This window comes from Tamandua tetradactyla, chromosome 1 (assembly GCF_023851605.1).
Source record: "Tamandua tetradactyla isolate mTamTet1 chromosome 1, mTamTet1.pri, whole genome shotgun sequence".
NCBI lineage: Eukaryota > Metazoa > Chordata > Mammalia > Pilosa > Myrmecophagidae > Tamandua > Tamandua tetradactyla.
In genome coordinates, this window is record NC_135327.1 from 98,578,836 (window position 1) to 98,594,268 (window position 15,433).

The following is a 15,433-nucleotide window of genomic DNA, read 5'->3' on the forward strand; positions in this document are numbered from 1 at the left end:
GTGTGAGCAGTTTTTCCTTTACAGCCCCTGCTGTAAGTAAGCATCTTGGCTTACTTACAGATTACACACTGTAATCTGCAGTGTGGATAAGCCGCCTGCAGACAATCGATGGTTATTATAGTTGATATCTGATCTCTCTCACTTTTTCTCTCTCTGCTTTTCTTTTGGTTTTAGGAGTTTTCGTCCGAGTCACCCAAAATGCTTTTAAAGCGCATTGACTAAGAACTGACCCCCCAACCTGTGTGGGGGCACCCATCCTTTTGGCTGCAGGCTGCTGCTTACATTTTGACTGTCTCCATGCCCAGTGACCAGCTGCTTATGATGAGTGACGAGAAGAACCTGGGGGTGTCCCAGAAACTGGTCTCACCTTCAAGGAGCACCAGTAGCTGCTCCTCTAAGCAGGGAAGTCGACAGGTAAAGTTTAACTAATGTAAATTTAAAAATGCAAATCTCAATTCACCAAGAAGTTTGCAAATTAAAGTGTGTGAATTTATGTGGGAATTCCTACTTCTCTCAGGATAAGAGCTCAGTCATATCTTAATTTAAAAGAAGAGTCAATGCAAGATAATTTTATTAATGTAGTGTGAGTGCTTTCCAGGTGGAAAAAACTGTATTTAGCTATTTGTGTTATTTTATTCATATCCCACAACCACATAGAGTTGTTTTTTTTTTTGCAGTGGGCTGCATGGTCTGTGGAAGGCAAGCATACATAGGGTTTTGTAATATGGCAGGATTAAGAATATTACTAAGAAAATTTGCATTGAGACATAAACAAAATCATTACTGTAGAGAGGATGTGGAGAAATAGGAACACTTATTCACTGCAGGTGGAAATGTAAAGTGGTACAACCACTGTGGAAGATACTTTTGGCCTTTACTCAGAGAACTAAATATTGAGTTGCCCTACAAGCCAGCAGTTCTGCTACTCGGTATATGCCCTGAAGATCTGAAAGCAGGGACATAACAGACATTTGCACACCAGATGTTCATAGTGGCATTATTCCCAATTCCCAAAAGATGGAAACAGTCTGAGTGTCCATCAGCAGATGAATGGATAAACAAAATGTGGTATGTACATATGATGGAATATTATGTAGCAGTAAGAAGGAATGAGGTCCTGAAGCATTTGACAACATGAATGAACCTGAAGGACATAATGCTGAGTAAAATAAACCAGTTCCAAAAGGACATATCACATGATTTCACTAATATGAACTAACTAGAACATATAAATTCAGAGTCTTAAAATGTAGACTGTAGTGTAGTTAGAGATAGACAGAAGCTGGAGAAGGGGGAGTGGTTACCTAATATGTGCAGAATTGTTAATAAAGTTGAGAGTAAGTGTTTGGGAATGGATAGAGGTGATGGTAGCTTGTTATTAGGATTATAACTAATAGCGACTTATAGGTAAATTTGATTGAAAGTGGTTGTGGTAAAGTCAGGTATGTAAATAAATACTTGCATGAACTACAAATGTAAAAAAATAATAGAGGGATATATGGGAGAAACATAGCTATTGCAAACTATGGGTGTGCTGATTTGAAAGGAAGTATGCCCCCTAAGAAAAGCCATGTTTTAATATAAATCCCATTTCATAAAGGTAGAATAATCCCTATTCAATACTGTATATTTGAAACTGTAATAGATCATCTCCCTGGTTGATGTGATTTAGTCAAGAATGGTTGTTAAACTGGATTAGGGGATGACATGTCTCCCCATTTGGGTGGATCTTGATTGGTTAATTGGAGTCCTATAAAAGAGGAAATATTTTGGAGAATGAGAGATTCAGAGAGAGAGCAGAACGAGAAGCCACAAGAAGCAGCGAGTCCACCAGCCAGCGACCTTTGGAGATGAAGAAGGAAGACGCCTCCCGGGGAGCTTCATGAAACAGGAAGCCAGGAGACAAAGCCAGCAGATGATGCCTTGATTGCCATGTGCCCTTCCAGCCGAGAGAGAAACTGTGACTGTGTTCGCCATGTGCCTTTCCAGATGAGAGAGAAACCCTGAACTTCATCGACCTTCTTGAACCAAGGTATCTTTCCCCAGATGCCTTTGATTGGACGTGGTTTTAATTGGGATGTTTCCTGGGTCTTAGAACTGTAAACTAGCAACTCATTAAATTCCCCTTTTTAAAAGCCATTCCGTTTCTGGTATATTGCATTCCGGCAGCTAGCAAACTAGAACAGATTTATGGACTATAGTTAATAGTAATATTTTAATATTCTTTCATCAACAGTAACAAATTTACTGCACCAATACTATGGATAAATAGTGGGGGGTGGGGGATTAGGGGTATGGGAGGATTTGAGTTTTATTTTTTATTCCTATTTCTGTTCTAGAGTAATAAATACTCTAAAACTGATCATAGGGATATATGTGTAACTATCTAATGTTATCTAATGAGCCAGTGATTGTATACTTTGGATGGTTTGTGTGGTACGTAAATATATCCTAAATGAAATTGAAAAAAAAAATTTTTTTTTAAATAAATACTATAAAATCCATCCCTAACCATAGTAATATCTGTATTTTCCCCATGAGGAAGTGACTCATACCTACCAGCTTACTTCCCATAGATACATAGCCAGTAACCGGCAGAGAGAGAAACTAAAGCTCAGTCTATTTGGCTCCAAAGCCCACACATTCCTTCTGCCCTGCTAACCAAAACAAACACACACCAAAATCACTTTTCCGGTAATTATAATGTCCCTTCCTTCTCTTCCTGCCCCTCACCAAACCTTTAATGACAGCTTCTAATCACTGGTTGCCCTATTAGTAACTTTGATTTTCACCTGCTTAATTTCTCTAATGAAGAAGGGAACCTAATCAATAGAGAAATGGTCAGAAGGAATTAAGTAGGAGGAAAAAAGAAGAGAAACAAAGAACTTTTAAATAGCTGTCAATTACATGTTGTTTCTTGGTTTTCTTTCTGATAAGTTGGCAGAATTGGCCTGTTTTTTTTCTTTTGCATGGGCAGGCACTGGGAATCAAACCCAGTTCTCCGGGCATAGCAGGCGAGAACTCTGCCTGCTGAGCCTCCGTGGCCTGCCCTGAATTGGCCAGTTTTTAGATCAATGGCAGTAAATGCACTTTAATCGTTATAATTCTTCCTCTACAGTTAGGTAGTAGAAAGAGTGAGCTGTCAGAAAGCTGTGGGTTCACGACTGAAGTGGTCTCTGAGCCATTTCACTACCTGTTGGCTGAGCTGGCTTTGCCTTCCCCCTCCTGGGAAGTACCGTGACCTAAGTCCTCTGTTCCAGATTTGGAAGCAATGATCAAGCCACCACCCACCGCGGTCCATTCACGTACCTGTGACACATCATCACGGGTCTCCCCATTTGAACGTTTCCTGGAACAGGAAGGTGTCACTTCACAACCCTACTTCATGACATTAGAACCTAGGATTTTAGAAAAATCAGAGTCTGCCATAGGCCTGACATTTGGGGAGCCCGCTAAGGTTTCTCATGGGGGCTTTGGAAAAACTTTTCCAGCACTGTCATCAGTTCCTCTGGGGCCTTAAACAAAAATGACTAAAATTAGCATTTCTTACACTTTCAATAGTTAGTCATTTGGTCATTTATTCATTCATCTAATAGGCACCTGTTTTTTTGGTTTTTTTTTTGACGTTTCTTTAATTGTGAAATATAACAAATATACAAAAAAAATCAATAAATTTCCAAGTACATTTTAACAAGTAGTTATAGAGCAGATTTTAAAGTTTGGTATGCGATACAATTCCATGATTTCTTGTTTTTTCTTCTAGCTGCTCCAAGATACTGGAGACCAACAAAAATATAATGATTCAGCAGCATACTCATTTGTTAAATCCTAACTTCTCTGTTATATTCGTCCTTCTCTTTAAATAAAATACATACATAAAAGCAATAAACTTCAAAGTACATCACAACAATTAGTTGTAGAACAGATTTCAGAGTTTGGTATGGATTACAATTTTACGATTTTGGGTTTATACTTCTAGCTGCTCTAAGATACTGGAGACTAAAAGAAATATCAGTATGATGATTCAGCACTCATACTCATTTGTTAAACCCAACCTTCTGTGTACAAGTCCACCATCACCTTTGATCTTTTTCTCACCCTTTAGGGTTATTTTGGCTACACCAATTCTAACTTTCTCATGTTGGAAGGGTTGTTGTTAATATGGGATAGGGGGATGGAACTAGTTGATGTTCTGGCAAGGCTGGCCCTCTGTATTTTAGGACTTCTCTGGTCCAGGGGCCCATCTGGAGATTGTAGGGTTTGGAAAGTTACCCTAGTGCATGGAACCTTTGTAGAATCTTATATGATGCCCTAGGTATTCTTTAAGGTTGGCAGGAATGGTTTTGGTTGGGGTTTGCAAGTTATAACAGGTAGCAATGTCTAACTGAAACTTGAGTAAGGGTGATCTCCAGTGTAGCCTCTCAACTCTATTTGAGCTCTCTCAGCCACTGATACCTTATTTGTTACATTTCTTTTCCCCCTTTTTGTCAGGATGACATTGTTGATCCCATGGTGCCAGAGCCAGGCTCATCCCTGGGAGTCATCTCCCATGCCGCCAAGGAGTCTTTCATCCCTGGATGTCATGTCCCACGTAGGGAGGAAGGCAATGGTTTCCCTTGCAGAATTGGGCTTAGAGAGAGAAAGGCCACATCTGAGCAGTAAAAGAGGTCCTCTGGAGAGGTGACTTGAAGGCATACTTATAGGTAGGCTAATCTTCTCTGGCTACATATATAAGTTTCACAAGAGCAAGCTTCAAGATCAAGGGCTTGGCCTGTTGATTTGAGTGCCCCTCATGTTTCGCACAGTATCCGGGATTTCCCTGATGGTGAAGTTCAGCAGTTCTGCATTTTTTCTCCCATCCCTCAAGGGACTTTGCCAGTACTTTTTGATTATCTGCTTAATATACTCTGGGATGTAGCCAGGCTTTACATTAACCTATACAGGATTAGAGGCCCTCATTCTTATTTCAGGCTCCCTGTGTTTGGATTGTGTAAATGATCTGTCTGGACAGGTTGAGTTAGGTTATGTGCTACAGAAAATTTAGGTTCTGGACATAATAAAACTTTCTTCCTTTGGTCTCAAAGAATAGGAAAAGTTCTAAAATACAAGCAATGTCTTCCTTACCTCTGTATTCTGAATTACCTTAATCCCTACCTGACTGGCTTCATTCTTAATCTTTAAACACCAGGTTATTCATATATATAATAGCCCCTCAAAACCCAGAAATAACAATTACCACTCCGGACTAAATGTGACTGCTATAAGAGCTTACAATCTAGGCCCCAGTTTTCTTATAAGTGTTTTCCAAATACGATCATACAATATTTGCTCTTTTGTTTCTGGCTTATTTAGCCACACCAAATATCCAACAGGTTCATTCACATCGTTGCATGCTTTACAACTTCGTTCCTTTTTGTAGGAGCACTGTGGTCGATCATATGTTTACACCATCATTCACCAATCTACTTCTCAGTTAGTGCATCTGTCAGCCATCTCCATCTACGGGGCCTCGTATGTAATGTCCAAAGTCCACAGTCCATCAACACTCAATTTTAGATAATTTCATTGTTCCCAAGAGAAAGATAGCCAATAAATGCACCCTCATCAAATAATAGTCATCTTTTACATTTAGGATCTCCCACTTAAATATGCATGTAATGTTGCTTTCTAAATGTAAACATTTGGTTTTCCTCTATGGCAGAGCAGATGGAGAATTTAATACATTTATTTATTTTGGCTTTATAACTACTTGTAAAGACATGTTTAATTTTGATACCCATTTTTTCATTCCATCCCTTTCCCATCTTTCTTTTAAAGAGAGACGTTTTGTCGCAGGATTGGCTTAGCTTTTCCTCCATGTTGTCCACCTTGATAGTCCATGTCCATTATGATACCAAAAACTGGCCCACAGTTGGCCTTCAGTTACTGAAGATGCCTCCCAGATGCCAGAACCTTACACTCTTGCTCCCTAGCTCTTAGGGTATAGTCATATTCGATGGTCTCCTGATTGTTAAATTCTGTTTAGTGCTAAATATAGTATGCTTCCAGTCATTTTAGTAGGAAACACATAATGAAGAATTTCATTTGAGAAATATTAAAATATAGCTGATGAAGATAATGTGCAACAACTGACTTGTTTTTAAAACCCAGTTAAATTATTTTCAACAATAACAAAGAATGTGTTCTGTAGTGGATTATTTGCTTCCTTTACTCTTTGCAGATCATAACCATACATATATATATATTTTTTTTTTTTTTTAACATGGGTAGGCACCGGGAATCGAACCCAGATCCTCTGGCATGGCAGACAAGCATTCTTGCCTGCTGAGCCACTATGGCCCGCCCTCCATACGTATCTTAGTGGACATGTATTTTTAAGTCATTTTCAGGTTGCTCTATTCTTTTCATTTCGTCTGGAGGAGATGCATCTTCTGATACTGATTTTATTGGTTGTCTTAGCACTAATTTCCTCATGTGCTTTGGAATCATGGTGTTCAGTCTCATCTTGAGTTGGCTTCTTATGCATTCTATGTCTACACTCACCCTGTCTCATCTGGGGATTTTGCCATTACCTGGTGATTTTGCTGTTTTCTGAGGGGTTTGCCATTGTCCGGGAATTTTGCCATTGCCTACTTCCCATCTCAAAGGGCTCCAGGCCTGCAGCTAGAAGCTTCTGTTCCTTGGCTGGAGTCACATCATCATGGAAACAACCTAATCCAAAGGTCCCACCCAACATCTCTGCCCCTCACAAGATTGGATTAAAAGAACATGGGCTTTTCTGAAGCACGTAAAAGATTCAAATCAAAACAGTAACAGAAAAAAAAATTTTTTTAAACCATGGAACTACCCTGTACAAACAATGAACTGTAACTTAAACCATGGACTTTAATAGTACAATTATAAAGATGTGCTATATATCACTTGTAACAAATGTTCCACAGCAGTGCAAGTTTTGGATTGTTGGGTGGTGTATAGGAATCTTGTATTTTGTGCATGATTGTTCTGTAAACCCACAACTTATCCATAAAGGAAAAAGAAAATCACACTGAGATGGCATTTCACACACACTGGCCATGACCAATATATTTTTTAAATTGAAAATCGCAAATGTTGGCAAGGTTATGGAGAAATAGGAACCCTTGTACATTGATGGTGAGGATGTAAAAGAGTGTAGCTACTTTGGAAAACAGTTCATTCCTCAAAAAGTTAAACAGCATTACCATGTCACCTTGCAATCCCACTTCCTAGGTATATACCCCAAAGAATTGAAAGCAAGGACTCATATAGGTATGTAAATACCAATGTTCATAACAACATTTTTCACTGTAGCCACAAGATAGAAACAACCTGTGTCTATTGGCAGATAAATGGATAAAGAAAATATGGTATATACATAGAATATTATTACCCATTAAAAGAAATGGAGTTCTAATGTATATTTCTGCTTGGAGGAACCTTGAAAACATCACGGTGCCATTGTGAATGCAACTAATTCCACTGAATTAAATAATTGAGAGTGGTTACAATGGAAATTTATATTGCATATATGTTTCCACAATAAAAATTTAAAAAAACTTATCAAGATAGTTTTGATTGGATGGAATGCATAGTGATTAGAACATAAATTGCAGAATCTTGATTCTACCCATTTATTCATTCTGTGACCTTGAACTCCCCAAGCCTCAGTTTTTTCATCAGTAAAATTGAAGTAATAATAATTTTCCCCCGTGAAACTAAAACACTTAGTTTCCCAGTTGCTAAAATAAATACCATACAATAAGTTGGCTTAAACAACAGGAATTTATTGGCTTGTTATTTTGAGGCTAGGAGAAGTCCAAACTGGAGTTGTCAATGAAGTAATACTTTCTCCCCAGAGACTGTAGCATTCCTGATCTGGCTGCTGGCGATCCTTGGTTGGTACCTTTTTTGTATTAGGCAGTGGATTCTCTTGACTTCTGGCTTTTACTCCTCCCTATGGCTCTTTCTCTCTCACTCTCTGGCCTTTTCTATAGGATCTCCAGTAATAGGATTAAGACCCGTCCTGATTCAGCTGGTGTGGTGGTTTGAAGCTGTATGTGCCCTGGAAAAGACATGTTCTTAAATCGAATCCATTCCTATGGGTGTGAACTCATTGTAAGTAGGACCTTTTAATAAGGTCACTTCAGTTAAGGTGGGCCACCTCAACCAGGACAGCTCTCAATCCTGTTACTGAACTCCTTCATAAGAGAATGAAATTCAAGCAGAGAGAGAAAGCCACGAAAGCAAGAAGCTGAAATCAGTGAAATCTGGAAGAAAAGGGGGAGACCAGCAGATGCCGCCATGTGGCCGAGGAGTCAAGGATCCCCAGCGCCCGTCTTCAGGAAGAAAGCATTGCCCTGATGACACCGTTATTTGGACATTTTCCTGGTCTCAGAACCGTGAGGAATAAAATCAGTTTGTTTAATCCAACCCATCTCATGTTAGCTGCTTTGAGCAGCCTAGGAAACGAAAACAGTTGACCACACCTTAACTAAAATCAACATCTTCACAGGATCCTATATACAGGGAGTTCACCCCTACAGGAGTGGTTAAGATTAAGAACATGTTTTTTTGTGGTACATAATTCACAGCGTTTAACCCAGGGAGAAACTCATAGTAGGTACTGAGGAAAATTAATGTTCATTTTTATCATTAGAGTTAGCATTAATTTTAACTTCATTCTTAATTGTTGAAAGTATAAATACTTATAGCAAATAGTACTACTTTTTCTTTCTCTAGAAACTTTTGCAGCGATCATACATGTGCTTACTTAGACCTGGCTGTCTTTAATGTAGTACAAAACAGTTTTATGGAAGAATGTAATAGAATGTTTAATAATTTGGCTGCATTTTTTTATCTTCAACTTCTGGCATAAATCTATACTTAAAATAAGTGAAAGAAGTCAGTGATTCCTTGCCCTGACATGGATGGTAATTTGTTTTCCCCTCAATGCCTATACTCCTTTGGGCACAAGCCTAAGCCTTCCCTCATTGGTTATAGCTGCTTAGAGCACTGTGTTAAGTAGGATTCTGCAGTTGAGTCTGGGTTCAGTGAGTAAGAAGGCCACATTTTTCTATGCTTTGTAGGCATTGGCAAGGAGGGTGGCAGCGTGAGTGCCATATTTATCATCCCTTAGTGACACTGGAGAGTTGAAATCAAGAGATATAACCTTTACATTCTGCTATTGGGAGAATTTTTGGCAAGTGAAGTTTTGCCTCCATAAAATAAAGGAAAAACTCACCCCCACCTCCCCTCTCAGGGATGTGGTAAGAGAAAATTGAGTGTGTTCTGTAGCTAAAAGGTGTTGAAATTCTTTGGAGAAAAGTTCTCTGTAAATTTAATAAACTCTTACAATTACATATGAACTGCCTTTAATCTGTCTGATTCCGGAGCCAGAGCTGAGACGGCCCAGTTTCAAAGGTGCCTGACACTATGCAGAAGGAATCAGTCTCTTTGAAGTAGACCGCTTTTCAGATACAGTGCCTTTGGAAGTTAATTTTATGCATCTACTGGGCTAGGTTATATTGTCCAGTTGTTTGGTCAAACACTGCCCTGGCTATTGCCATGGAAATATTTCATAGATAAGATTAACATCTACAATCAACTGACTGTATGTAAAGGAGATGTTCTTCAGTAGAGATGGTGGGACTCAGCCAGTCAGTTGGAGGCCTTAAAGAACTGAAGGTTCCAGCAATCAGAAAAGATTCTCCTTCAAGACGGCACCATGGATTCCTGTCTGAACCTCCAGCTTGCTAACTCCCCTTCGGAAATTCTGACTGTGAACTTTAGCATCATCACTCTTACTGGACTTTCCAGCATGCTGGCCTGCCTTACAGAATTCAGACTTGCAGCCCCCAGAATGGCTTGAACAAATTCCTTAAAATTTAATAACTCTCTTTATATGTGTGTGTAAATATATATATCCTGTTGATTCTCTGGAGAACCGTGACGAATACAGGGCTTTTACAGTACAGGAAACTTTTTCTTTTTTAGGTAGGAAATTCCCAACTAAAGGAACCCAGCCTTTAAAAAGTTGTTGGTTCCTTCTGACTATCTTAATCATATCCTATTATTTGTAGGGTTCAACTTCAATCTCGACATCAATATTCTCACCCATTCCAGGCTTTAGCTGGACATACTGTCCTTCTGGCTTTCATGATTTTTTTGACAAGAATTTTCTTTTATTGCTTTAAAACTTTTTAGATGATTTAAAAAATGTAATATGTGCTTATTATAGATTATTTATAAGATACGTGCAATCTGTATAAATTGTGGTGCTCGCGTTTACTTTTAAGTGGCTGCTGATAGGCCAAGTACAGTGAAACCCTTGGTTATGAAGGTCACCGATGACATTGGTGAGTGGCTTCCTTGGAGCTGTGGAAATGAAAGACTGTTCAAGTTAGAATAGGTTCAGAGAAATAAGACACCCCAGTTCTACCTCGTCCCCAGATAGGATTTGAGAGAGGCCTTCATAAATTTTGTTTTGGCATCTTGGGCTTGACTAAGTCCATGTTTAACACTGCCATCTTCTCTCCCCACATGGCTAATTCTTTTTTTATTACTTCATGGTTCTTTGTGGACATGGTTCTGTTTACACATCTATCTCTCAGTACCTAGCACGAGGCTTTGCATATGGCAGCTGCAAATTATTGGACTGAATTAACTGGATGCCAGGAAATTAAATTTCCTTGTACCAGAGGCCTGGAAAGATTTCCTTCTATCAGAGGGATAGTGAGCACAAGCCTAAGCCTCCTTCCCTCGGGGACATATTGTGAGGCTCCATTAAAAAAAAAAAAAAAAGACTTCTCCATTGAGTTTATTTTGGCAAAGAGTGAAATCCTGAAAGGCTTCTGCTATATCTGTGGTCTGTGAGTGCACTATTCTATTGGAAAGTATGGAGCAGAAGTGGTACAAGTCTTCGTCATACACCAGCCTGTGCTCCAACTGGCTCTGCCTTTTGCCAGCTGGGTGACGCTGCCATGTTATGTAACTCCTCTGAGTCTTGGTCTCTGTTTCTCTCTCTCTCTCTCTCTCTCTCTCTCTCTCTCTCTCTCTCTGTTTTAGGTATGAGATTTGAGTAATTATGCCTACCTTTCAGGACTGAGGTAATAAATAGAAGTACCTAGCCGAGCACTTGATTTAGAATGCGTGGGTTAAAGTAATGAATGAACACGCGTGCAATTGTTGGGTAGAAAGAGTATTCACAAAGCTCTATAGATACATGAAGTGGGTTAAGGGATATAGTCTATGTGGGAGAGGAAATTGCTATTTAAAAACTGTTAAATGTGAGTAACCGCAATTTCCCCTTGTCTTTTCTCCACTGCCCCCTTACTTCCTAGAACTCTCAAAGAAACATATTTCAGAAGCCAGATTGAGCTAGATAAAGATGAATGAATATGTATTGTCTTTATTTAAGGAGTCCTGTATGCCCTAAATTTTATTTCTTCAACCAATATCTGCTGAGGACTTATTAAAAGACCCTAAATGAGGAGATGTGAATCTACGAGGGACAGGACAGCCTAACAGACCATTACAAATAAATTGCCTCTTGATTGGGGGCGGGGGGCTGTGAGTTGTAAGGAGAGCTGACCTTCATGCTTTTTTTTATGTGTTGCTAACATTTGGTATTTAAGTCAAAGTGAATCATGCTAAAATAAATTGACAAGTGCTTCACTCATGATTACAGGGGATTTGAAATAGAGAGTGCTCTTGCTAAGTTACGTCTGTATACAAATAGGCGATTCCCTCCTGTCACCCCTGCTATCCTGAGCTAAACTAAGGTCACTTTTGTGCTCCCCCAGAGTCACCTGAAGAGTTTATTTATGCAAACTATAACATTATGCTGCACTCAGGGATGCCAGGCTGGCTGGGCTCTGTGCCAGAACCCGCAAGACACGTGAGTTGAATGCAAGAGAACTTACCAGGGAATGAAAAGCGAAGGAGGGCTAGTAATGTCCAGGTGTTTATAGTATCAGCTGTTGGTGTATTGAAAACACTTAATCTCATTTGTTTCTTTTAAATCATGTGTTAAAGACCCTGAAATTTACCAGCTATCTATTGTAAGGATGAGCTGAATAAACACCACAAGAAAGACCAGTTGAGGACGAGATACCTTGGAAAGGTCACAGTTGTGTCACATTGTTCTTTGTTGGTTGTAAAAGATGAGAAGTACTGAACATGGACTCTGGAGCCAGACAGCCTGAGTGAATTCTGGTCTCACTGTGTACAGTTAACTTTGGGGATGCATTACCTAGCCCCTCTGTCTAATATCCTATTAGGTTGTTACAGGGATTAAATAGGTTAATATGGGCCAATTGCTTAGTTAGAAGAGAGCCTGGGTGTAGGAAGTGCCGCAGAAGTGTCTGATGAATAAACGTTCACTTCCCATAAGCAGGGGAGCCCTGGGTGCCCTGCAGCACCTCAGGGTGACTGGGCTGCTGCTTTAGAATCCTCTGAGCTGGAAGGCTGGGTGCAGAATGCACAGTTGGACGCCTTGGCTTATATCCAGGCTACTCATGGAGGAAAAGCTGGCAGGGGACACCAGAAGTTAGCAAGCACTGATAGCATCTTTACAGCTCATAATATCCTTTCATGCTCTCCTTTGCAGTCTTAAAATAACCCAGGGAGGTCAGTATTGTTTTCTACGCTTTAGAAGGGAAATAGGGCCCAGAGACATTAACTGGCTTGTTCAGTGTCACACGACAAATAAGTGACAAAGAGACCCAGTGCCATCTACCTGGAGAACACTGGGTTTCTTCAGATGCTAGGGGCTTCATCCAAAGTTAATTCAAGTTCTGCATACAAACAGTTGTTACTATAAATAAACCAGCATAAGCCAGCATCTCTGTGAAGGCTGGGACAAAAAGAGCATGAATGAGTGAGGCAGCTTTACACCTCCCTGAGGTCTGTTTGCCTGGAGCTGTTTCTGTTTTTTTTTTAGTATATGTATCTTTGCATCTTAGTTTTCTAGAGTCTTATTGTCTGACTCTTTTACTTCTCTTTCTTACTCTCTACCTTTTGACCGTATCTGTGGTTGTGGCATTGTATCCTAAAGGTAGAAAGAGCAAAGAAATGAAACTCAATTCCCAGTGTATTGCCACTTTTAAGTCTTGGAACAAAAACAGTGGATATAGGAAAATGTTAAAACTTCAGCTAAAATTAGTAGTCAGGGCTTCCTTTATTCTCCATGTCCACAAAACAATAGAATGTCCAATCCATCCCATTCTCAGAAGGACAGAGAAACTGAACTCATAAAAGTCTTCTAGAGGTTGCTAAACTTTTTCTTCTACTCTCAGTTCCAGATAAAAAACATAGTAAGTATATCTTAGTGAGTTTTAGAAATAGCACTTTGTTAAAAACTATGTTGGATGCCTTAAGAAAATAATTTTATTTATTCATCATTGGCCCTGGCCGTAGTGCAGGATACAGGAAGGCAGAACACTGACTCAAACACCTGTTCAGAGTGCAACTTACCAGCTATGCAGTTACTGGAATTTTCTCTAGAAACTGTTGATGCAAATGTGAACTGCACCGACTCAACAGTTCTTTCCTGAGGAGGGGACAGTCTGCTTCAGTAATTTGATCATATTAAGATACCACAGTTCAGAAATGACTTGGTAAGAAGTAGGAGAGAGGCAAAACTGAAAGCTTCCCTGATGTCCCTCTGAGGTCCTCTGTACCTTGGCCCTGCTGTTGAGTCCAGCTGTGCCTCCCTAGTTCATCTCTGGCCTAGTGGTTCCTCTTGCCTGCTGGCTGAGTGGTGGGAACTTGCCCTTGGAAATACAAGCCGTGTCATTTTTCATAGCACTAATTATTAGATATTCAGATGGTCCATCCTTTATGCAGAGCTGGGATCCAAGAACCTTCTTAATTGAGAAAGAGACATTTAAGATGAAACCAAAAGTCCAATTCTGATTGAAACAGAAATCCAAAATTGGTCTGGCATCCAGATAAAACCGTCACTATATTAACTGAAAATCTTTTGGCAGGTATTTCCATGCCTGACAGTCCAATCATCAAAGATGATATTGATGATCCTGAGGCTTTAGAAGATCACAGATGCCTTTAAAGTCATTAAAAAGTCATTAAGGTTGGGTATTTCCTGGTGATCTTTAAAAACCTAATAAACAGACTAAGCAACTCACTCATCAGTCATGCCAGATAGAGGTAGCTACCAAATTTCCTTCCCCAGCACTCTTAAGCTGTAGGGAGAGTGAAAGTTTAAATCGTTTTCTATTTTTGACATCATTGCAAGGGCAGAGCTGAGAATTCAGCCTTTGAAAGGTACATCAGAGATGTACACATGGTAACAGCTGTGCTGGAGGGATGTGCTCTCAGCAATATGGAAATGAACTCTGCCAGCTCATGGGCATGAAGAAATGCTTAGCTGCCTTTCCAAGTAAAAACAACTTTCTATATTTGGAACTTTTAGACATTCAGTAAAACAGACCGAATTTAATGCCGGATGTCAGTGCCAGACTGTCTTCAGTTAAACTGAAGCAAAACACTAAGAAGCCACTTTCCCCTGACCTTGCCATGGTTCTCTCTCCACCTGGTAATCATGGTGACCTTTAAGGCTGACACATCACAGGATGGCACATCTGCCCAGTGGTGTTGGGGACCCAAGTCCACCCTGCACCATGAATCTCAGGGTCTTCAGCTTAAGAATTGTGTCCTATTGCAGGCTCACCGGGTGTATGAGGGACAGCAGGGACAGCAGGAGACACTGCCGGGACTCAGTCCCTTTAATCAAGAGAAACCGACATCTCTATTTTTTATTCCTGTTCCAGATGAGTACCAGTTTACTCCAATCCAGCACACATAATTAAAACCCCCCATCCTGAGGGGCTTGGTGGGGCCCTTTTTATATCCTCTTTTTTCCCTAGACTCATACATTCCAGTAAATACTTATTTAGGGTTGAAGTGCCCCAAGCAAGACGATTATGATTAAGACACAGTCCCTATTCTCACTAAACCCACATTGAGTGAGGAAGGCAGACACCACAAGGGCTAGTGCTGTCATTAAGGTTTGTAAGTGTTGACTGTCATCAGGGGAGGGAGAGAATTTCTTCCTGGAGGAGGAGGTTTAGGGTTACGTGAAAATTCTCCAGGCTAAAAAGTAGACCAGTCAGCCTTCCAACTGGAAGAAAGTGAATCAACAAAATTTGGTAGCATTAAAAGTCATGGGCTAATTTCTTGGCCCCTGTTTGGTGGGATTTCAGGATAGGAGGCCTAGTAACCCAGAGCAGGGTTCTAGACCTTAATTATGTCTGTGCATAGGGTAGTCCTTCTTAACTCCTTCAAATTGCTTCAAGATCTCAAGTTCTTTCTGAATTTACCCACGACCATCTCCACATTGCATGGGATTTATTCCTTGTTCGTCATCAGAACTTACATATTTAATTTTTAGTAAAAT

At 40.0% G+C, this 15,433-nt stretch overlaps 1 protein-coding gene across 7 annotated transcripts in view; it reads left to right on the forward strand.

Moving 5' to 3' along the window:
* OSBPL3 (oxysterol binding protein like 3) overlaps positions 1-15,433 on the forward strand; it is a 204,099-nt gene that overhangs the window by 96,738 nt on the left and 91,928 nt on the right. For all 7 annotated transcript variants that reach the window (XM_077121456.1, XM_077121499.1, XM_077121490.1 and 4 more), the window contains one exon: positions 175-414. In XM_077121456.1, the coding sequence (XP_076977571.1) occupies positions 298-414 (117 nt within the window). In that variant the 5' untranslated portion in view covers positions 175-297. The remainder of the gene's footprint in view (positions 1-174; positions 415-15,433) is intronic.